The sequence below is a fragment of the Pristiophorus japonicus genome, chromosome 6, assembly GCF_044704955.1.
Source record: "Pristiophorus japonicus isolate sPriJap1 chromosome 6, sPriJap1.hap1, whole genome shotgun sequence".
In the NCBI taxonomy this organism is placed as follows: Eukaryota; Metazoa; Chordata; class Chondrichthyes; family Pristiophoridae; genus Pristiophorus; species Pristiophorus japonicus.
Genome location: NC_091982.1, coordinates 80,431,809 through 80,455,705, shown reverse-complemented (window position 1 = coordinate 80,455,705; position 23,897 = coordinate 80,431,809). Strand labels below are relative to the sequence as shown.

Here is a 23,897-nt window from a genome sequence, read left to right as displayed (position 1 = left end):
AAAGGGGTACTGAGGGAATGATCAGCCATGATCTTATTGAATGGCGGTGCAGGCTCGAGGGGCCGTATAGCCTACTCCTGTCCTCTATTTCTTATGTTCTTACGTTTTTTGCTTTTTTTCACCAATTTTTATGCCTCTTCCTTGGATTTAACATTATCCCTAATTTCCCTTGTTAGCCACAGTTGAGCCACCTTCCCCGTTTGATTTTTACGCCAGACAGGGATGTACAATTGTTGAAGTTCATCCATGTGATCTTTAAATGTCTGCCATTGCCTATCTACCGTCAACCCTTTAAGTATCACTCGCCAGTCTATCATCGCCAATTCACATCTCATACCATCGAAGTTACCTTTTTTAAAGTTCAGGATCCTAGTCTCTGCATTAACTGTGTCACTCTCCATCTTAATGAAGAATTCTACCATATTATGGTCACTCTTCCCCAAGGGGCCTCGCACGACAAGATTGCTAATTAATCCTCTCTCATTACACAAGACCCAGTATAGGATGGCCTGCTCTCTAGTTGGTTCCTCGACATATTGGTCTAGAAAACCATCCTTAATACACTCCAGGAAATCCTCCTCCACAGTATTGCTACCAGCTTGGTTAGCCCAATCTATGTGTAGATTGCAGTCACCCATGTTGACTGCTGTACCATTATTACATGCATCCCTAATTTCCTGTTTGATGCGATCCCCAACCTCACTACTACTGTTTGGTGGTCTGTACACAACTCCCACTAACGTTTTCTGCCCTTTGGTGTTTCGCAGCTCTACCCATATAGATTCCACATCATCCAAGCTAATGTCCTTCTTTACTATTGCGTTAATCTCCTCTTTAACCAGTCTCGCTATCCCACCTCCTTTTCCTTTCTGTCTATCCTTCCTGAATATTGAATACCAGGCGGGGATATAGTGGAGCTCGGCAGAGCAAGAGGCCAAAGCAGACTCAGGATTGAGCCTTAGATTTACATGTAAATAGAAATTTGAGCCGCCAGAGTTTAAATGGCACCACGGCAGTGGGGTATGGGTGGGGTAGGAAAGAGGCCAACGTCAGGAACCCCACTATAGTGAGTGGGGAAGAGGAAAGCCTGAAGGAAAAAATAATCGATACTAAGAAAATAAAGTTCAATAATTAAGCTTAACTTGGAGAAACAAAGCCCAGAGCCCAAGCCAACAAAAACAGGTAAAATGTCTGCTCTCAAGCAGTGCTCAGCACCTACAGTTGCAGAGACCTCACATGGAGAGTTATAGCCAATGAAAAAATCCTGCTGGAAATGTAGGCAGGCATCACCAGGTGTGGACACAATTAACATGGAAAAATCCATATGGTATATTGACATGGGCCTTTTTAAAATTGGAATACACCACAGCATTTTAAATATTTAATTAAAGCTATCTAAAAGGGGAAATTTTCCCAGCACCTCAAAAATGAACCATCGCATCTTAGGATTAAGATCTGTCCTTAATAAGTACCCTTTCCGTAAGGTGGTAACTCTGATACTTTGTATAAGTATCATGGCTGATTACATCCCCTGGAAGATATCACGGCCAAGCTCAATCTTATCCGCACCAAAAGGTGTAGCAGGACAGTAAATTAACTTAAAAGTCTTTATTATTCTCGTCAGGAAGGCTACTGAGTTCACAGTGCTAACACTACTGCTTTCTGAGAACAGAGAGGGCTCACCCTCCCAGGTTAGGAGTGCTCACACTGCCGAGTTCAGATAGGAAGGGGTGAGGCTATAGAGCAATTTTAACATGAGGATGAGAATTTTAAAATCAGAGTTAATGGACGTTCCCCGTTTTTTGGTTGCGTGGTCCCTTTAGTGGGCTGTACGGCCCATTCAAAATTTCTCTCATGCGTAAAATCACCCATTCAAAGGTCAGTATACGGCCTGCACAGGACCTCCAGACAGCTGTGTGGTTATGACCAATGTAGATCAACAAGCACAGAGGTGATGGGTGAATGGATTTGCTGCATATTAGGATACGTGCAGCAGTTTCAGATGAGCTCAAGTTCATTGAGAGTGGAAGATGGGAGGCTGGTCAGAACATTGGAATAGTTGAGTCCAACAAATAACATACATGTAATGCTATGCATTTTGTAGGATCAACACAGAATACTTTCTCATTTTTTAAAATTAATTTATCTATTGCCCATCCCCAGTCGCCCTCGAAAGAGTGGTTGTAAGCTGCGTCCATGGCGGCGTGCAGGGGGAGAACTTGGTGCAGGTGTAAAAGGGGTGGGGTGGAAGAACGTGATCCAGGCCTAACATAGGGCAGGTGAACATGATCCATCTCTCATTCTCCCCCCCACCAAAATCTCCTTTAGACCTGGATCATCCTCATTGCCCTCTCCAGTTGTCACTGTGCTCCCCAACAAGTTTCTGACCTCCCACCCAGAGTTCCAGATCTTCCCCCACCGCTTCGATCCAGTCTTCCTTTTCTACCTAACCCCCCTCTCTTCAATCCTGACCTTGTCCGCATGGAGCTAAGGAAAGTGTGCCGCACCATTTAGTACTGCGCATGCACAACCGGAACCAGAACCACTGGAAATAATCAGAGGGGGAAAACTGATGACAATTGTCACACCCCAGAGATCAATTAAATGATAGACTGGGGCCTTTTTTGGTCAGTACAGCTCAGTTTTACACTGAACATATCTTTAAGCCAAATCAATGTTCTCTTTTTCAGGCCGAGTCTCTCAAGAAGATACAAAATGAGTCAGAAATCCTACAGCATACCTATGGACACTGGTTTGACCTGACACTGGTTAACAACAAACTTGAAGATACAGTGCAAAACCTGGTGGAGGCAATTGAAAGTGCATGCACTACAGCACAATGGGTACCAGTTTCATGGGTCTACTAGTCAACTGTATCAAAATCAATACAACAAATAAAATATTCATGTACTTTTTAAGAATTCATTTAATCCCAAATCTGAATGAAGTTTGGAGCCTGCCATTTTTAACCCCAAAACAGCTTGAGTCTATTTCATCTGTACATCATTCTCCACAGCTGTCACTCATGTTTTATATTTAAAAAAAACAAGGACTATCTATTAATGGGATATTTACAATCAAGTTCAATACTTGAGTATTTCCAGCATATTGTTTTTATTTCAGATTTCCAGTATCTGCAGTATTTTACTTTCCTCAATACTTTGGCTATGTTGCTCAGTATGTAATCTTCATTTGTCTTACTCTTCTACAACCACAATCTGCCTGTATTTATCCCTGTAACCTACATAGCATGGTATTTTAGTAAATTTGCATCCCCCATGCCACATGGCGTTGTTGAAATTATCACTTGTTGTGTAGTCAACTCATGAAACCATTTTAATGCAACAAAAAACAAACCACGCCATATCTAGACATAGGCATACATGAACGATGAATCAAATGCATGGAAATCTACTGATCCCAAATTAAGCATCACAGGATTGTTCGCATTACCAATAGGATGGGCTATATAGACAGACAGATTCATTTAGAAATACAGGAACACTGAACAGGGGTCATGCACCCCATCGAGCTTCACATATGAATTGAACATCCCTGATACTGCAATGCAAAACTTGCCACCTGTAAATTAACTCTGGTATAATGGATTTCTACAGTATAGCAAGTTATAAATCACACTTCTATTAATACCCCTTCACTGAATTTGCAGACTTGTCATCTTCACCTTGGCTTCATTAACTCCATTTAGTACTGGAGGAACTGGAATTCTACTCTTAAATACACCCCAACCCCCCCCCCCCAGTCCTATTTCAATTGAATATTGCAGCATTTGCACAATGTAGAGAAAAATTAAGCATCGCAATTTCACCAGCAGGTTCAGTGGGACTTGCACAGGTCATTGGGCTACCCTCAAAATTCAGAACCATGCCCATCAGACCACATTTGAACAGTATCCGAGGTTGAATTTAACATTCAGACATGGCCTCCCTGTAAGGCCATGTCCAACATTTGTCTGCCCATTCACCATACCAACAGAGCTGAGGTTCATGTCTTAGTAAGGAGAATGAAGTATTAAGTGCTCCAAATTCTCTATTCAACTTCAATTTTGAGGCAAGATTTTAGGTGCTAAATATTTAACTGCAATAGCAAAACATACAATGCCAAGTTATGTAATTTTCTGGTCCGATGGAAATGCTAGTTATTTGAATAAAGGCATTTACGTACTCTCTGAATTACTGGAGTAAATTATAGTTTTTTTGATGTGACACAGCAAATCATGTTCCTGGAATATTCAAATACTTGCAGGATCACACCACAATCTTGGACGTAGAGCTGATTCATTAGTCCAAGCAACTGTGGAGACTGGACTCTTGGTACAACAGGCCTACGAGATGGATTATAAACAGGAATGTTGCTTATTGGACCACCACAGCACAGATGCAATTTTAGAGTTATATTATTTTTGACTGGAGACAATTGGTATTTTTTTTTATTTAAATAAATTGTTGACATCAAGCCCAATATCTGATGCATACTCAGCTACATATCCAACTTAATCTGCCTTGTGACCTGAACTAAGGTAAGACTAGTTTTCTGGGGTTGCAGGGAGAGTAATGCCCAATGTAAAGCCTCTTGATATGGCTATGGAATTAAGGTTGAGAGTGGAAAAGCAGATGGGAATACTTTGTACCTGGAAGAGATCCTTCCAAATGTATTTATAAAATATGAAAACAGATTTAGTGACATCCAGTAAAGGCACTTGAGCTGCTGATGTTTCACAATCAGCCTGTCTACTTGCATGTCATTTGCTGCTGTGAACCAGCCTTGGGTAGAAAAATGTAGAGCACTGTTAAAAGTATACCCATCAAATTTTTTAAAAATGAAATTTTTATCCAAAAACCTCGACTCAAATGTAGCCAATATGCAGCACCAGTGATCAACTTGCTAATTATATATTCTGCATCCATATTCTTCTGCAAGAGATAATTTGGGCAAACTTTTCAAAAAATATATACACAAGAACAGCAAGTAGAAAGCCATTTTTAAAAAAAAATGACTTAAGTCTGTTACAACAGTCAGACATGCCTATTATATATAGCACTAGACTCAGAAACTGGTTGAATCCAAACCACAGCACATGTGGAAAGGCAAAAGTTTATTGGAATAAAAAAAAAAACTGCATTTACGCTCATTACAATGTACCTTAACTATTGTGGTAATCTAGATTACCAATATAAAAAGTTGAAATATTCATATTGGAAATAACCTCCAAATTCATCCCATTATAGGGAACTCTTGCCAAGATGGATAGAAACAAAGTCTTCATTGTTCAGCCTCTTCTGGTTAAATGTCCAACTCAGTTAAGGGCCAGCAGCAGCCTGTTGCATTCGTCAATGAAAAGTCAGACCTCATTTAAACCAAATGACAACGAATTAACAAAACAGCCAGGAAAGCAAAACTTGCTTTTTGTATACCTGATTTAGCTGTGGTTTCAATCCAGGCCAATTTTGTCATTCAACCCACATGGACATATTTTACCATTAATTCTTCACCCAAGTATAAAACTTTTATAACAAAGCAGTCACAGATCAGTTACAGCCAACATTCCGTCTAAGCTTCGGTGCGCACCGAGGGTCCGACTTTTGCAATGCGAAATGTCGCACGTGCACAAAACTTTGAATGGGCCAAGCACCCAAATTTTAAAATTAAGGGGAACATTGGTAACAGCCCGAGACTCCCTGACACCAAACATTAGGTAGATGCCAGATTCAATGTAGAGGTGCTGCACCAATTCAATTACCACTACCACCATTAATATTGAAAAAGTGTCCCTTGTACAAAGGAATTGGCATTACTCAAAATACTCCCATCAGTAATGAGTCAATGCTAGCTACTCTTTATACGATGAAGTACTGACAGCTGCTGAAAGCATACGCTAGTCCTCTTCTGCCCCTGAATATTCCTTCCACTTCAGAGCAATGCACCATCCCTAGAGCATTAGCTATGAACATGAGTGCATCAGTTTATGAATATCCCTTGACTACTACCCTTACAACAGGATAGTGAACAGAAAGTGGGAGCAAGAACCTAGTTAAGGTTGCACATAAGTGTGCAGGCCATTCGAACACAGCACAACTTTAATGTCTCTGATCATTGGGGTGGAAATCATTAAGGCAGTGCATTTTCATCAGATTCTGTCCCGCATCGAACATTCCTCCCTCCGTCAGCCACCGAAGGTTTGTGAAAAATCAAATAGTTCTGAGCCGCTTCGTTACTCGCCAGTTGCAGCTTTTTCCTTTTTCTTTTTCTTCTTTTTCGAGCTTTCAGTGCCCTGTGGATGATTAATGCCATTAGCAAACAAAATAGCTGCAACAGTTACACTATTGAGCAATTTAACTGCTACAGCGAGAGTACCCAGTCACCTCCATCTCCTATTCCAAATGAACAGCCAAATGATCACAAGATAAAAGTTCATGGGGTTGGGGGTAATATATTAACATGGATAGATGATTGGCTAACAAACAGAAAAGAGAGAGTCTTGATAAATTCTTCATTCTCGGGTTGGCAATCAGTAACTCGTGGGGTGCCGCAGGGATCAGTGCTGGGACCCCAACTATTTACAATCTATATTAACGACTTGGAAGAAGGGACTGAGTGTAATGTAGCCAAGTTTGCTGACGATACAAAGATGGGAGGAAAACCAATGTGTGAGGAGGACAAAAAATCTGCAAAAGGACATAGACAGGCTAAGTGAGTGGGCAAAAATTTGGCAGATGGGAGTATAATGTTGCAAAGTATGAGGTCATGCACTTTGGCAGAAAAAAAATCTAAGAGCAAGTTATTATTTAAATGGAGAAAGATTGCAAGTACTGCAGTACAGCAGGACCTGGGGGTACTTGTGCATGAAACAAAAGGTTAGTATGCAAGTACAGCAAGTGATCAGGAAGGCCAATGGAATCTTGGCCTTTACTGCAAAGGGGATGGAGTATAAAAGCAGGGAAGTCTTACTACAAGCTATACAGGGTATTCGTGAGGCCACACCTGGAATACTGCCTGCAGTTTTGGTTTCCATATATACAAAAGGATATACTTGCTTAGGAGGCAATTCAGAGAAGGTTCACTAGGCTGATTCTGGGGATGAGGGGGTTGACTTATGAGGAAAGGTTTGCGTAGGTTGGGCCTCTACTCATTGGAATTCAGAAGAATGAGGGGTGATCTTATCGAAACATGCAAGATTATCAGGGGACTTGACAGGGTGGATGCAGAGAGGATGTTTCCACTGATGGGGGAAACTAGAACTAGAGGGAATGATCTTAGAATAAGGGGCTGCCCATTTAAAACTGAGATGAGGAGACATTTCTTCTCGGAGGGTTGTGAATCTATGGAATTCGCTGCCTCAGAGAGCTGTGGAAGCTGGGACATTGAATAAATTTCAGACAGAAATAGACAAGTGTCTTAAACGATAAGGGGTTATGGGGAGCGGGCAGGGAAGTGGAGCTGAATCCATGATCAGATCAGCCATGATCTTATTGAATGGCGGAGCAGGCTCGAGGGGCCGTATGGCCTACTCCTGCTCCTATTTCTTATGTAAGAACTTTATAAGTTAGCAGCAAGGAGTCATTGGAAGCATTTGCCAATTGCAGACAAAGTCTTGTGCGGCTGTCACAATTTACATGAAAGACAGCTTGATACCACTGTATTTACACTGAACAAATATAGACCCACTTCAGAATAAAACTCCACGAGAGCAACAAATGGACACTTTCTCGTAAAAGGCAGACCCTATTTGTGACTCAAGTACACACCTGGGTCATCTAGTATGACATCCCAGCTGCTGCAGTTTGTTCTCCATAAAGGAATAATAGAACATTGCCAGACAGGAAGATAAAACCTATTCATTTGTTTTGTAACAATAAAAGTTGAACAAACCCATGAGATTTTTTAACATTTTTTTAATTGCCACTAAAAGCACTTACCCCAGTCCCAGATTCTCCCATTTCTATCTCTTTTTTCTTTTTCTTCTTCTCTTTCTTGCTCAGTTCTGGATTGGACTTGGGCGTCACCGGGGTGGATTCCGGACCATCGCTTTCCGCCTATACAAAGTTAAAGACATGTAAACATAACTTGGAAGTACACGTGAACAATGCCTTCAAGTGGAGGAAGAAAACACCAAACAGCTCCAGTTTGGTAATTTGAGCATTTACAGAAAACAAAGCTCTCTGAAACCAGCAACTTTCTGTAACATATTATACACACTGCACTGAAGAAACAAAAGCATTGCAAGTACTACAACATGGTCTGAAAAAAAATTCTTGTTAAATCAGTCACAACTTAATCCAGAATAATTCACCAAATTAATCCATTCCCACATAGTTGAAGGAATCTGTAAAGTGAATTAAAATTGATTTGTTACTTCTCTGCTGGCCCTTACTTCAATATCCTGTAGTAACTTTCGCTTCTTTTCTTTCTTCTTTTTCTTTTTGTCTTTCTTACTCTGCTCTGGCTCGGATTTTGGTGTTGCTGGGGTGGATGGGACTACTGGCTCGTCACTCTCGCTTTCACTCTCTCTTTTTCGCTGCAGAACATATACAAAATGATATCAATGAGTGGAATCAGCGTCATCACACCTGGCTCCATTAAAGTGAAGACCCCATCAGGCTAAGGTCACCAACTACTCACATGCTATTATGTATTCAACAGTTACCCAGTCTCAAATACACAGGGTACCCATTTGATTGGGAGCATGTAAAGATGGCCAATGTTTTCAAAGCAAGACAGATCATCTATCCCAGTGAATTTACAATTTCAGATGTAATATCATTGGAAAGCCGAGAACGGTGTCCTCCTCCACCTGAAGTGAATCACCCACTATCAGTCTGCACCAACTTGCAGATAGAAATCATCCATCGCTAGCAATGGCCTGGTAGAGGCAACAGCTTCAGGGGATGTAAAATGACTCCAGGGTAAAAAGTCCCACGGCATTATTTGTTTTTCTCTGGTGGCCAATAAGTAATTAGATTCAGCAGTAACCCCCTCGATTTTAATCACATACGTCCACACAATTCTTCCACAGGATTCGGAATGAGGAAATTGCTAATCACAGCACTGCAGAAAATTGATTTTTGAAGAACTTTAACATGAGTAACAGAATTAATTAACTCCAGGTGATTTGCATATCTCAATTAGCTTGCAACAGTCATTGGAACATTGTCACCCATCACAGCTAATCCCAACCCACATATTAGCACTTACCTTCACTGACTGGATTTGCGCCACATTGACAGGTGCTGCTGCGCTTCCAGGACTAAAAAGAAAACATTTTTTGCAAGATTCAGTATGTATTCTTGATTTGACTTTTGCACGTCTGTTACCTCCTCCAAATGGGTCACTTTCACATTAACTTATGAGTTACATAATATACACACACACTATTGCCATCACTCATCTGAACATGTTAGGAAATGCTGAATCCAACACAGTCTCATACTGGGTTGAAATGAAGATGCAATTCCATTTCCTCTTGCAGACTGACTCCCTCTAAAGCCACACCAGGCTGGAAAGGGATAACTGTCTGCTATCACACAGCTCAGTATGACTTCCAAGATAATCGCAAACCAATTTATCACTGTCCAACAACTCGTCAGCCGTGGCTCAGTTGGTAGCACTCTCGTCTTCAGTTAGAAGGCTGTGAATTCAAGTTCCACTCAGACTCGAGCACAAAATCTCAGCTGATTCTCCAGTGTAGTACTGCTGCACTGTTGGAGATGTTAAACCGCAACCCCGCTTGCCCTCTCAGTCGTAAAAGATCCCATGGCACTATTCCCTAAGAGAGCAGGGGAGTTCTCCCCGCTGCCGTGGCCAATATTTATCCCTCGATCAAGATCACAAACAAATTTTTATGTCATCACTCTGCTGTATATGGGAGCCTGGTGTGCACAAATTGGCTGCCATGCTTCCTCCATTACATCATATTGCCGTCACCCAGAAATAGGTGGACATTAGAACTGCAACACGGTGTGCTAGACAGCTCACCAGTCTGTCATTTTTATGTAGTCTGTAATAGACTTGTTTAAAGGCAGGATCAAATACACAATATGGGTCACTATACATTAGTGAGTAGAGTGCACCACCTAGTGGCACAATGATAATATAGGTCATTATACTGTAGTAAGACAAGTGCACCATCTAGTGGCATAGCCACAATATATACTAACAAATATACAGAATGAATTGAGAATTGAACTCAAAGTTAGGCCAGAAATTCTCCCAATACAAAGCGCTCAACTGAAAAACACTTCCTTACGTAAAATCTACATAGTCCTTTCTCCACGCTTCAGGAGTATTTCCGTTTGGTTTGCCATGTTTATCTAGCAAACCCTGCTTAATCATCATTTTCTTCTTACTTGCCTTTAAAATAAAAGCAGAAATAAAAAAAATGTGTTTACAGCAAATATTTTACATACAACACTAACTACAATGGAACTTAACCAGAGATTCAAAACTAACCATTGGCCACTGATCTAAATCTCTAGCATTCTCCCCATTAAACCCAAACCCTCAGAAAGGAGGGCACCAGCCTCCAACACTCTTGAGAATTAAAAATATGGTACTTCCTGAGAATCAGGAACTTTTGCATTGCCTCTTCCCTTTTCTGTAATTAGACAGTCTGCAGTTTTAGCCGATCAATTAAAATGCATACAGCGTCTACTGTACATGCAGACCGTCATTCATATTTCAAAAAAGCAAGAGCCCCTTTTCTGCCTTTTAATGCATCTGTGTTGCTATCTCTGCACAACTTTTAAGTGAATGATCAGTTGGCCAATCTTCTCAGAAATCACAGCAAATCAGATATTTTACATCTGAACCAAGCCAGCTGGACTAGCCATCAATCAAGGGTGATAGCATATTATGCAAAGATGACTTTTATCTAAGCGTTAACTATTGATCATCATGTGGCTAGACCATCATGCAAATAATCTTGGCTTACCTTTGGTCCCAAACCCCACTTGCGTGGGTATGTGTCCCGCTCCATGATGACCCGCTTAATCTTTGCCATAACACCATGGTCACATGTCGATATCACTGCTGTCGTCATTAATGCAACACCTGCCACCACAAGCAAAGCATACAAAATGCAACACGAGTTTTACAAATATCCCTTTTAACAGGAACATTTAGAAAATACATGGTAGTATTTTTCTGCCCGTAGCCAACCATACAGACCCATGTCCAAAATGAAAATTTGAAAGGAACATACTGAACACATAGATAAATAGAACAACAACTATCCAAGTTATAAGTACTAAATACATTAAATGGACTACACAAAACATAATGATTTCCAAATGATCTCACAAATCATAACATTTAATTCCAGGTTTTATTACCGATGCAGATTGCTTCTCCCTTTGTTGTGATGATAACAATCTCCTGGTTCACCTCAATCCCATCTTCGTAACGAAGCAGACCTGGGAGCATGATCTTAGCACCATAGCAGATAGCATTTACCTAACAACAGAACAAATCATTTAATGAGACAGCCCGGATTAGAGGCAAGAAACTCAGCATGACTCAGACTTTGAGACAGCCTCAGAAGCTTATTGGCCTCTTCAGATGTCTCAAAGAATTGGCAGCACTTAAGATGGGACACAGAAATGAGGTACACATTAAAAATAAACAGGGTCAAGTTTCTTTAAACTATTTTAGTTGGTGTGAAGTACTATCAGATTTACTGGTCCATCTTAGCAGAGAACAATGGTGCATTAATTTAGGGTTCCCACCAATGCTTCCGTTAATTTTTTTTTGGGTGCATGGCCCATTCAAAATACTATGCACGTGTGGTTTTTCCCATTTAAAAAGCAATGGGTCAGCTGCGCGGGAGCTCCAGAACGCTGCACAGCTTAAAGGGAACATTGGCTGCCATTGCAGTCCAGCACCCCAATCAAAGCAAGAGTTGCAATCATTACCCAACATGTTCCATTCTGCCATTAGCAGTTTCAGTAAAGCTACATTATTGTGGGCATAAACATAAACCAGCATTTAGAAACACATCTGGTCCATGAGCATTGCAAAGAGAAAATTTGGTTTAACATTTTGGATTTAAACCCTTCATCACAATTGTATTGTTTCAAGTTAGAAGCGCCCCAAGATGTTGTCTTTGCCATCCAGTTAGTTATCCATCTCCAACAGCTTCAGCTTGTTTCACATTAAGTGTGTTTTCTCTACTCACTGCACTGTCCTTCATAACGATCCGTTTGTGGGTTGCCATCAGTTTCTCAAGAGGATAGATGACACGGCGCAGATAGCTCTCATCCTTGTTGTGGTCATACTGCCACTGTGCATCCAACACGTCATGCATTGTTACCATGTTATCCTAAAGTTACAAAGCAACATTCAACATTTAAGGTACCAACAAGTATACAAAAAGATTTCCAAATACAACTGTCAGCCAGGAGTCTCCTGGTGGACACAGGTGTTACCACCATGTGCAATGACCCCCTTGCTTTTCACTTTTCCAAAGTTTAATTGGCAGAACAGGGGGAAAGCAACCTGTACTGAACTCAACACTTTGGGGTAAACCAGGACATAAAAGGAGGCACGGGTGACTTGTGTACTGCCTCGTCCCAAAAGGATTAGAGAGGGGGGTATTCTTACCTTTTCACCATTCACACCAGATCGTATCCTTCTTAGCTCCTGCATCTGACCGCCAACTCCAAGCAACAGGCCAAGATGTACACACAGTGTTCGGATATATGTCCCTGCTTCACAATTCACCCAAAAGATTCCTGCACGGTCACAAAAACATTAGTTAAACATTACAGTACACATTTAGGCAGTTTTAAATCTGGTAATCTAAATTGCAAGGCAAATCGCCAGAGTCAATTTTGCCATATAGAACATGAAACAATATATTTACAACCTATGTTGACATAGCTTTTAAACAAGCCAGTGTGTCAGCCATCAGTCAAGGGTGATAGATAGAAGTCATCTTGGCACAGTGTGCTAATGTCATCTATTCAACATCATGTGGCTAGAAAGCAGCTTGGCAGTTTATTCTGCAAGATTCTCTTTCTCTGGATGTTTCTAACCATACACCACCTATCTGTAGGCAGTTAATTAGCTTCCGCTTGCCTCATCTAAAAGGTGCATAGTTCCACACCATTCAGTTGCTACATTGTCCATAACAGAAACCCTCATTCATGCCTTTACCTCTAGACTTGACTATTCCAATGCTCTCCTGGCCAGCCACCCACCCCATCTTCCACCCTCCATAAACTCTTGCTACCTGTACCCTAACTGGCACCAAGTCCCATTCACCCATCATCATTGTGCTCGCTGACCTACACTGGCCCCGATGTAGCAACACCCAAGATTTTAAAAATCTCCTCCAGCCCCATAATCTCTCCCTTCCCTGCAAGATCTCTGCGTTCCTCTAATTCTGTCCTCTTGCACATCACCAATTTTAATCGCTTCAGCATTGGCAGCTGTGCCTTCAAGTTCTGGAATTTCCTCCATAAACATCTCCCTTCCCCAAGATGCTCCTTAAAACCTACCTCTTTGACCAAACTTTTGGTTACCTGACCTAATAGCTCATGTGGCTCAGTGTTGATAACCCTCCTGTGAAGTGCATTGGGACGTCTTACTACGCTAAAGGTGCTATACAAATGCAAGTTACAGAAAACACTCACCTAACCGTCTCTCTGGATCATACTCAATCAGTTTACTATCGTAGATGGTCCGGACTCTCAACTGTCTCTTGACAGCAGCAATCAGAGGAGGGCGTTGGAATAAAGCTCCAGTCAACATCTCCATTCCCTGAGTGCGGAACTTGTGTTTAGTACAGGCAGTGTTGAATATAAACCTAGCTCCACCCTCAGTTAAAACTTTCACTGGTGAATTAGTCATTCACAAAGTAGAAATTATTTTTGAAATTTCCACAGAACCACCCCCTCCCTCCCCCAATAAAATCGCAACGTACTTGTTGGAATCATCAATTTGACAGATGCAAGGACAAATACAATCCAGTGTTTCACATACACTGTGGAAATTTCTACCAAAAATCTCCCTATACATAGGCAACAATAATGATTAATTATAACTATTTATGTACGTGATCAGACAGCATCACTCATCTTTGTTAAGTTGGATCCCAGAAGGGGCCCAACTTTGCCAAACCATCTCAAATCCACATACACCCGATCAGGGACCAACAACTTCTCAGCAGAACGCCAATAAGTCATGGCACAAGACGAATGTAATTCACTCAGAACCTAAAACAGGACTCTGTGTGCTGTGAAGCAAGTGGTTAGCGTCACTCGGCGAATGGATAAACTTATTCATCATTTCACGTACAAAGTAAAGACACCAACCACTTACAGAAACAGCAGTAAATATATACACTAGGGACAAGTGTGACAGAACAAGTCAACCTTGCAATAGACACGCAGATTGCATGAAGATCTTCAACTGCAGAATTTCCAGGTAAGCGCAGAGGCAACGCAAACCTCAAGTAATTTAGAAACTTTGCTGAAACTTATTCACCCTGATCACGAAGAACACTTTGCACCCCCCCCCCCCCCCCCCAAATCCAGTGTTACCCGCCAGTTTGGGCACTCTGTAGAATCAGTGAATAGGAAGCCTCTCAGCTCCAACTCCCAAATGTCATTTTGATTCTAGAGCCCTCTGGAATCTCAAACCATTCTGAGATTTCTAACTGGGAATGAACCCTTAATAGGACAAAGCGAAACAGGCTTACTTACCCGGATAAGCTGAAGCTCACTTTCAATAGCATTGTGCAGCCGAACAATTCCCACGTACTCTTTGCCTACAATTAACAGCAGAAGAGTCGTCAGGACAGGCCACGCCAGTTACTGTATCACAGATTGTGACATTGAGAGGCTTCAAATAAATCCCCTCTACATACAATGCTTGGACACCCCAAACCCACTGAGGGATCACTAATGCCTATTAGTTAAAAATACCCACATTGCACCCAAAGTCATTTAAATCCCAGTGAAAGGCAAACCCAAGAATGTTACTACACTTCCTACTTTGAGAGCTGAAGCTTCAGATTATTAGTTTCAGTTTTCTACATTATAGAAACAAATGGAGAAATGAGTAATCCTCCATATAGTTTAAACTTAATGCAATATAACTTGGGATTCTACTAAATGCAGCTGTAACGTGCTGCATATAGACCGAGATGGACAAAGAAAATCACTTACCAGCACTCTGCTGTGATTTGACTAATCGTGTTGCCCGCTCTATACACACAATAAGACACCCTGTTACTTTAGGATCCAGCGTTCCACTGTGACCGGTCTTTTCTACCCGCAGAATCCTGCGTATCCATGCCACCACTTCATGTGAGGATGGGTTTGCTGGCTTATCGAGGTTAATGAATCCAGACCTGCCAAGACACACTCCTGATATCAGTAGGCCTTACAATAGCCAATTAAAGCATCTAAAATTTTATTTCTGGGGAAAAATGTAACCTTTTCTGCTCCCTCCCCACGATAAACGTCAGGTACAGACAAGACAGCTCAGATGCATACTAGGCCTCAGCTATCTTTCGTGTTGAGTTATGAACTTACCGTACATAGTCAGCAATTTCCCTCTTGAGAGGGGAGCAGCCACTTGGAAGGGGCGTGTAATGTGCAGTCCGTACATTGAGTTTGTCAAAATTCTGCAATACAAAGATTGGGTTCAAGAGAAGAACTTGTATTTTTTAAGCACCGATTGTGCTCCCAGGCTAAATCGGAGCATTCTACGTGCAATAAATCACCATTATTGTGTAGGTAAAAACTGCAGTTAATTTGCATACAGAAAGGTCCCACACTCAGCAATCATATAAATCAGAGTTCTCAACTGGAGAAGGTTTTAAAGGGTTTGACAAAAACAACCAAATTCTACACAACACCCCACTCCTCTCACAATCCGATTGGTTCGAGTACCTGCTTGGCCCACCAGTTGATCTGGAGCGCACGGGCAGTGTGACCTGAGCATGTGTGGGCAGTGCTCGCTGGCAAATCGTCTGGAGGGAGCAGGGAAGGGCTCCCGGGTCCGCCGTGGCCAGAAAGCAGGTAAGCGCCAAACTCTGGGAGCAACAGCAAGTGCATGCAGGGAACTCTTAAGGAGCATCTATAAATGATGGAGAAATTTGTGACGGGTAAGAGACAATGCCTCCCCCAAAGTTCAGACCATTCAGATTTTTGCGCACACACGGAATCTACAATGTGAAAGATGGAGTGTGGCCTGTGCAGAATCTTCTAGATAACTGTACGGCCATGCAGTTTCATGGGAACACTGCCAGAAACTGTAAAATCCTAAACGAAACACTAATGTCAATCCCTAACCCCAAACGTCGTTAATCCCTACATTTTATGGCCCGGAATTTGCAGTCCCAAATGTCGAAATAGCAGTATTCGCCGCCATTTCGCCTTTGAAACGGACCGCAACTTCAGGATTTAGCGCATGCAGAAATCCTCAAGTTGTCACCTGTCATTTACTGATACTCCACAGGCAGGGCTGTGCCCCCCACCCCATCAGATCTGGCAATCAGTGTAACGTCTCAAATCATGGAAATTGACCAAATCTTCTGCAGTAATTATGCTGTTAAAAACCCCACAAAGTTAGACTCTAGGTGTAATTGTGGTTTTAACAGCATTATTGACTGCTCTGACCTGCGAGAGAGCATCAACGGCAGGTCAGGGCCATAAAAGGAGCGGCGACCTGGAGCAGCATATCACTGCAAGGTACAGCGCAGGCTGGTGCAGGACGGCGACTGGATTGGACATCATCAAGGTCCAGGTCGCTGATTGGAGCGTGGGCAGGTACAGCAGTAGCGGCAAGTGATCAGGGAGCGACACGATCAGAGCCCAGGAGAGGCGCGAGTTTGGGGCCAGAAGAGGCGAGGGCCCAGGGGCAGCACTGTGATTGTGTGCATACCAGGTTCGTGCAGCAGAGCTGGTCTCCAGTTGTCTTGGTTAATCCTTGCAACTGGATCAAAACTTAGCTGTCAAGCCCACATGTTAAAAAAATCCACGTACAGGCATCTTCCAATCTTCAGGATGTAGTTTGGGACCTGGAATATTAGGTCCTTCATTGAAACACCTGTGAACTCGTCCCTTTTTGGAGTGGAAGCAAGACATCCTCTATACGAGGGAGCGCCTATGATGATTGCTAAGAAAAGGTTATGGATCTGCAAAATTATTTTAAATTTTGTTGAGTGCCAAATTTATCTATTTTAATCCAAATTAAAACATTGATTAATTCAGGTTTGCCCTTTCCCCAACCTTTTTAAAATGGTTAGATACAAAAGGAGCTTACCCATTTCCTGGTTCACTGTCTGAGAATTTTGCCTCTTGGTTGGCTGCTTAGAGAGCTTGATGTCACAGCAGCTCTGCTAGGAATCCCAATTAGCATTAATTTCAATTACGCATAGGAAAACCCGAAACTCTCACCAGAGATCGCGAGATCTTTGCGCAAAGCTTGCAGCAAAGGCCATTGCGTTTAATTGCTCAAGTTTTCAAATCCCTCCCTGGCCTCGCCCTTCCCCATCTCTCTAATCTCCTCCAGCCCTTCGAGATATCTGCACCCCTGCAATTCTAGCCTCCCAAGCATCCCTAATTTTAATCACTACCACTGGCAGCCGTGTCTTCAACTGCCAGCCCCTCAACCTCTGGAATTCCCTCCCAAAACCTCTTTTTCATCCTTCAAGGCACAGCTTAAATAAAATCCACCGTCATCCGCCCCAATATCTCCTTATGTGGCTCGGTGTCAAATTTTGTTTGATAACACCTGGTGAAGCATCTGGGGGCATTTTACCATGTTGAAGGTGCTATATAAATACAAGTTATTGCCATTGTTTTGTGTTGCACGTAGTCTGTGGAATGTTTTAGAAAATGAGAGGGGGCCTTCAGAAGCAAAGGTCCTGGTGGTGTTACAAGGCTAAATGTTAGCCAGGACACCTGGAGAACTGCACTGCTCTTCAATTAGTGACATGGGACATTTGAGCAGGCAGAGTTGGGTTAGCTCTCTGAACACCTGACAGTGCAGCATTCCTTCAGTACTCCATTCAAGTACAAGACTATGTGCTCAAATCTGGAGTGAGCTTGACAATCTGCAACTTGACATTTAGATCATAACCATACTTTTGAATGAGATTACCTTCAGCAACAAGGGCCAGTGAGATGTCTCTAATTTTGCTGTCTTTGACTCTGGTTCAATCAGAAAGTCTGTCGTCTGCTGGATGTTCTGGAAGTACAAGAGAGAACATTGTCTTTCAAATCCTATTTGCAATTTTGCAGAACACAATGTGTAAATACACTACACTCTGCCCACTAAGTAGTTCTTCAAAGAAGACTACAGCCAAAAACCCTGACCCACTCTCAAAGGCCAACAGCTGTCTCAAACCCACAACCCCAGACAGGTCCTGGTTTTTTGATCTTTGCTATGGGGATTTGGTATCACTTCTACAGACATTTTCACCCATCGAAGCATAAGTTAATAAGCAAAACAAAACAGATGACATGATTTCTCATCAGTATTAAGTGGATGATCAACCGTTACAATGGCAAAGATGTTTGTAATTAAATATGGAGTCCCTGCAGCCAGTGCATCTGGACTCTTGAACCAGTACCTTGTCCATTGAGAACTAGCGTGTGGCGCCTTGGATATTACACTCTTGTATGCTGTTACCAGCAATACAAGGTTAAAATCAAATATCAGCAAAAATCCCATTTTGCCATTAATAATTTTGTAAATAAATTTACAAACAAAACAGGCATGAAACATCTGCTTCTCAAGAAAATTCAGCAGTAGTGTGAATTCATATGTAGTTCAGAACAGACCAAAAAATGGGTTAAATACATACCCCAATACCTTCCCCCGTTTTCTTCCTAGGCTTTTTTTGTTTCTTAGCAGATGCTGCAAGAGGCAAATAAAGTTTGTTAGGACAATTTCTCCTTTGCCTTTCTGAATGAACCTCTACTTTTGGGAGATTTCATGAAAGTAAACGGTGCTGTACCAAGTGGATTCTCTGCACCCATGTTTCCTGTAGCGTATTACATGCCCTAACAACCCTCAGTGTTATTTTTTTTAAATCTCCTAACTGCTCCTTTCTTTTGGTGATGATATTAAATTTATCTCCCTGGTTTCCAACTCACCAACCAATGAAATGAGACCTGCATACAGGTAGGGAAATGTGTGTACAGGAGCACCATGTCTGCAGTTAGAGACAGGTGTATACAGGGCTTTAACTACAGACTCAAGCCTCAGTCCATTAAATATTTCCATCTCACGCACAACCTTATGGAGGTCTGGGAAACCCTTTCTATGTCACTGAATTATGCTATCAAAATGGACATCTACTGGGGGGGGGGGGTCATGTGGAGGAGAGTTTGAACAGAGAGAAATAAATTCAATCCCATCATTCCTTGAAAAGCCTCAGGAGAAAACAGGTAGTTGCTGAGAAGTTCATATCTAAACATTAAACTTTGTCTGAATTCTATCAAAGATCAAGGGGTATGGCGTGAAAGCAGGAAGTGGGTACTGAAGTTTCATGTTCAGCCATGAACTCGTTGAATGGCGGTGCAGGCTAGAAGGGCTGAATGGCCTGCTCCTGCACCTATTTTCTATGTTTCTATCTTGATTTTAAAATGTCAGATGAATGCCTCATTGTTGCACTTTTAAATTTATTAATACTCATTCTTCTAGATAAGACCTGAAGTTGCTTAATATGTGACATAAAAATGTTATCTTGGTAATTATTATCCTGTGGGTTGCCAATTTTTTTTCTGCTCTGGTGATAAAGAGCAACACTGGATTTTATGCTAACGGTATTTATTCTAGAGCACTCCTGATGCCTTGGTTGGTGAGCCCAGTGTGGAACTGGGTCATTTAGTCCAGGAAGTACCCAGGTTTGAGTGAGGGGAAGAAACAGCCAGAGTTTCCACTCCTGATTACTGTTTAATCTCCCTTGCTGGTAAACGTGTGTGGTTACCTTACCAGGTGAGGACAAGATCAAACTCGGTCGTGACGCTTTTAGCAGCCAAATAGCCTTTTGATACCTACTGTTCAAACTTGCATCTGAATGGGTGGCTGACAAAGCGAGTGCAGCTAGTTGGAATTCTGCCCAAGCCAAAGGGGTTTCTTTGGCAGTTGTTGGGGTGGGGGTGATGGTATCTTCGCAACACAAATGTTGATAACACAAATCTGACCAAAACTTAATTTTTTAAAAAGTCTGCATTCAATTTTGTGTTTGAATGGCAGGTTGGATCACCAAGGAGCGGCGGGCAGTATGTGATTTGGTGCCTGAACGTTCCACTATTTCCATGCTGTGATTAGTGCGCATATTGGCAATTATGAATAAAGGAAGAAAATTATTTTTTCTGAAGGGAGAAATTGTCCATTTTCAGCAATGCTTGCTAGGGTGTTACTGAAAAAGGATAATTTCTATCCTCAAAAAATTCCACAGGAACTGGCAGCCCAGCTGCAAAGAAAAAATGTGGATGTCTGCAGCACTTTTCATGACCTCAAGGCGTCCTAAAGTGCTTTACAGCCAATGAAGTACTTTTGAAGTGTAATCACAGTTGTAATGTAGGGAAGCACTGCGATATGTGTGCGCACTAGATCCGTGCAGTAGAGCTGGTCTCAGTCACCTTGGGTAATCCTTGCCACTGGACCAAGACCTAGCTCTGTCAAGCCCATGTGGTGGCTGGTGTGCAACGACCATCACACATTAAAAAAAATCCACGCAGAGGCATTTTCCACCCTTCATGATGTAGTTCGGGTCCTTCATTCGAAACACCTGTGAACTCATCCTTTTTCTGGCGTGGTAGCAAGTCATCCTCATTTCGAGGGACTGTTTATGAATGAATGACCAAGTGCACGTCGTTGTTGCTGGATTGTAACCCTCAACTATTACCAAGTAATGCATTGACCCTCTAAGCGATCAGAAACGCTCATTAAGTTGAAATCCCAGCATTTCTCCAATCTAATATTAATCTCTGTCTGACAATAAAGCATAATTTTTTTTAAAAACTCATACACACTTTTAACTTTCCCAGACAATCGAACCCTAAAGAAAATACCTTATCAGTCATATACGTGTATTTTTTCAGTTGTACTGTGGCGGGTGACCATTTAAACGAAAGCCAGCCAAATCAAGGCTCTTGGCCAACGGTATACATTGTCCACTGACCAGAGTTTAAAATGAAATAAATTCTCAACTTCTAGTATAAGCGTATGCTCATGTAGACAGGTAATGCCCCCAAAGTCTTGCTACAAAACCGAATTCACTGCAGCACGGGAAAGTCTACACGAAACCTAGTGCTGATACAGCAGTTATATAGTCTGAAACCATAGTACCAACTCTTATACCATACAATCTTGTAAAGACGCGAGTACAAGGTATAACGGCAATCTGGCAGTTACAAGACGCAAGTTAAGTTTACAGTTTGAAATGCATGCTGCAGTTATGGTGTGGGGAGAGGCGGGAGCAGCGAAGCAATAAAATCCAGGCCCATCCTGTGGGTCCGCCGCCACGCGGTGCCCGCCACGTGCTCGCCACCAGGCCTCGGCCTCGTGCGCCACCCAGAGATCGCTGAGAGCCCAGGCAACGCACGTCAGCGGGCAGGAGCCCGCTGAGATCCGATCAGAAACAGAGACACGGTGTGTGGGGTGGAGAACAGGACCTGCAAATCCCGCGGCAACCACAGGCCCGCAATCCGCGGCCTGCGCCGCCCACACTGCTGTTTAGATTCCCGGGCTGCAAGCGCTGTGCCACCCACCGCTGCCGAGCTACCGGCTGCACCCCGGCTCCCGCACCCTTGCACTGTTGCAAGTTCGCCCCCCGCATTGGGCTCGGCTATGCTCGCCTCTTACCATCACCATCCGCCATCTTCTTGCTCTTCTCGCCAAATGAACGAGCGCGGCCCCGATCCGCGCAGGTCTAGTGCAGCGCCCGATCCCACAATGCACTGCACCACCCCACACCTACCAATCACAGCGCGGCGGCGCATACCCATTGCTTGTTCACGCGCCGGCTGACTAAGCTGCATATATTACTTATTCCCGAAGATGATTGGCCAACTCCCCTGCCAATCACGCCTGGATCGCGCACTGCTGCCACGTGACTGGGATTGATTGATTTGGAATTTTTGTGGTCAGCTGGAGGCCGGACAGGCTGGAAAAGTCGTCACCTCACAACTATTTTAGTAAAACTATAAACTAAGTGCCCCACAACCGACAAATTAACAAATAAAAACGTTTACAGTTACTGAAATCAAATTAGAATGTGGTTTCAACTCACATTACTGGGAAACCTGCACCCAGTTGTCGTCTCTCCGTTAGCTCGGTTTGCCAACTCTCATTGCACGTTTTCCCGGAGGTTTCATCACAGCATCCTCCTGTCTCCAACAACCGCGACAAATCAAGCAGCCTTTTGTCCATCTTTTTTATTTTTATAATTAATAATGAAAATTTTCAAAGCAAGTGGAAAAACATTTTTTACACAACTATGATTTTTTTTCCTCCTGGGTTGCTCAAAGCAGTGTTCAGGGATTGGTTATTCTTTCATTCCTGCAGACTTCAGGACAATCCGGGGGGGGGGGGTTGGCAACACTGCAGTTTACCCAACATGGTGCCCGCGCTCTCCCCATGGATCACGTATCATTTAGGAGACCCAAATTATATGTTGCTACAGCCAAGGCGTGGGGACCCCAAGTGTATATATGAGTACAACCAGCTAAAACCATGCAATTTACCAAGCTTGTCCAGATAATCTGTCTGCAACCAAGTGGGTAAATGTCAGCAGCCCAGTGACAGATCCATCCTTTCAGCTTCCATTAGTGAGCTTGACTAACTGGTCAATCATTAACAGTACCCTAGAGTACTGTAGACTTGCCAGATTCAGGTAGTAGAGTCTGCCACAGAGTTGTGACATTGTTCCAAGCTTTAAATAAAAACAGACTAACACGTCCTTACTATACAGTATAAATGCACACGAGGCCCATACTTGAGAGAAGGTCACTCTGTGACCAGTTACCTTTGACTACTCAGTTTCCCCACAGTAGGCAATCGGCCTGAATCTAGAGTTCATCCTTGCACCTATGAAACGGTTTAAGTTCCTCAGGGCATGCCACGTTCCTTGACCAGCTGAAAGCTTTCCCCTTTTGTATTAATTTGATCTTGTGTTGGTCTTAACTATTATTCCCTCATCAACTTTATTCAATTCATGCTTCCCTCATTAGCTTTATTCAATTGTATTCATGGTTAAGATACTGAATGAGAGGTCAGGTTTTCCTATTGACGGAATGGTCATAAATGTTTGTGTAGATAAACTGTGTTAACCTACAGTTTATGGTATTTTAAAGCATACAACATTAATGACAGTTATTATGCAAAGCCTAGTAAAAGCACAATATCTTATCCATAGCAATGCAGTCTTTATAGTTATAGAAAATGATTAATGGGAGGAAAATGCCAAATTACATCGAGTACATATCACTGACATAGACTTTTGTTTCTTTGTAAGTGGTGACAGATTGATCAGCAGACTCAACTTGTTCCAGGAACACATTTAGATTTAAAGTTGAGGCAGGTTACAAACTGGCAAACTGTAGCTGAGTTTAAATGAAAGCACTGTACAATTATGAATGTTGTTAAACGACGCAGTGAGGAGTAGAGAGCACATCCCAGGCCCTGTTGTACAAGATAAGGGTAATAACAAACAGAATGCGACAGGGACAGAGCGCATATACATAATAGTGCATCAGAATTTGGGGTCAGAGTAGGGATAAATGGTAAAAAGACAAAATTAAAAGCTCTTTATCTGAATGCATGTAGCATTCATAACGAGATAGATGAGTTGACAGCACAAATAAAAATAAATGGGTATGATCTGATAGCCATTATAGAGACATGGTTGCAATATT

General features: G+C 42.4%; 2 protein-coding genes and 3 non-coding genes across 7 annotated transcripts in view; 1 reads left to right on the top strand and 4 right to left on the bottom strand.

Moving 5' to 3' along the window:
• Window positions 1-4,193, top strand: part of mpp1 (MAGUK p55 scaffold protein 1) — a 78,735-nt gene extending 74,542 nt beyond the window's left edge. For all 3 annotated transcript variants that reach the window (XM_070882985.1, XM_070882987.1, XM_070882986.1), the window contains exon 12: window positions 2,691-4,193. In XM_070882985.1, the coding sequence (XP_070739086.1) occupies window positions 2,691-2,867 (177 nt within the window). In that variant the 3' untranslated portion in view covers window positions 2,868-4,193. The remainder of the gene's footprint in view (window positions 1-2,690) is intronic.
• Window positions 4,194-5,078: 885 nt separating this feature from the next.
• On the bottom strand, window positions 5,079-21,932 carry dkc1 (dyskeratosis congenita 1, dyskerin). Its single transcript, XM_070882984.1, has 16 exons — window positions 21,847-21,932; window positions 18,836-18,888; window positions 18,130-18,216; window positions 15,555-15,646; window positions 15,186-15,370; window positions 14,721-14,785; window positions 13,650-13,776; window positions 12,616-12,746; window positions 12,191-12,334; window positions 11,349-11,469; window positions 10,949-11,067; window positions 10,265-10,368; window positions 9,214-9,265; window positions 8,393-8,536; window positions 7,938-8,054; window positions 5,079-6,292 (listed from the first exon to the last, which is right to left on the bottom strand). Exons 1-16 carry the CDS (start codon window positions 21,860-21,862, stop codon window positions 6,233-6,235), a joined length of 1,617 nt encoding a protein of 538 aa, XP_070739085.1. The 5' UTR covers window positions 21,863-21,932; the 3' UTR covers window positions 5,079-6,232.
• LOC139266484 (small nucleolar RNA SNORA36 family) lies at window positions 12,401-12,535 on the bottom strand. The gene has a single exon (XR_011593728.1). It is a non-coding gene; the product is annotated as a small nucleolar RNA SNORA36 family (small nucleolar RNA).
• Window positions 12,917-12,992, bottom strand: LOC139266476 (small nucleolar RNA SNORD83). The gene has a single exon (XR_011593720.1). It is a non-coding gene; the product is annotated as a small nucleolar RNA SNORD83 (small nucleolar RNA).
• LOC139266487 (small nucleolar RNA SNORD17) lies at window positions 14,072-14,309 on the bottom strand. The gene has a single exon (XR_011593731.1). It is a non-coding gene; the product is annotated as a small nucleolar RNA SNORD17 (small nucleolar RNA).
• Window positions 21,933-23,897: the final 1,965 nt, after the last annotated feature.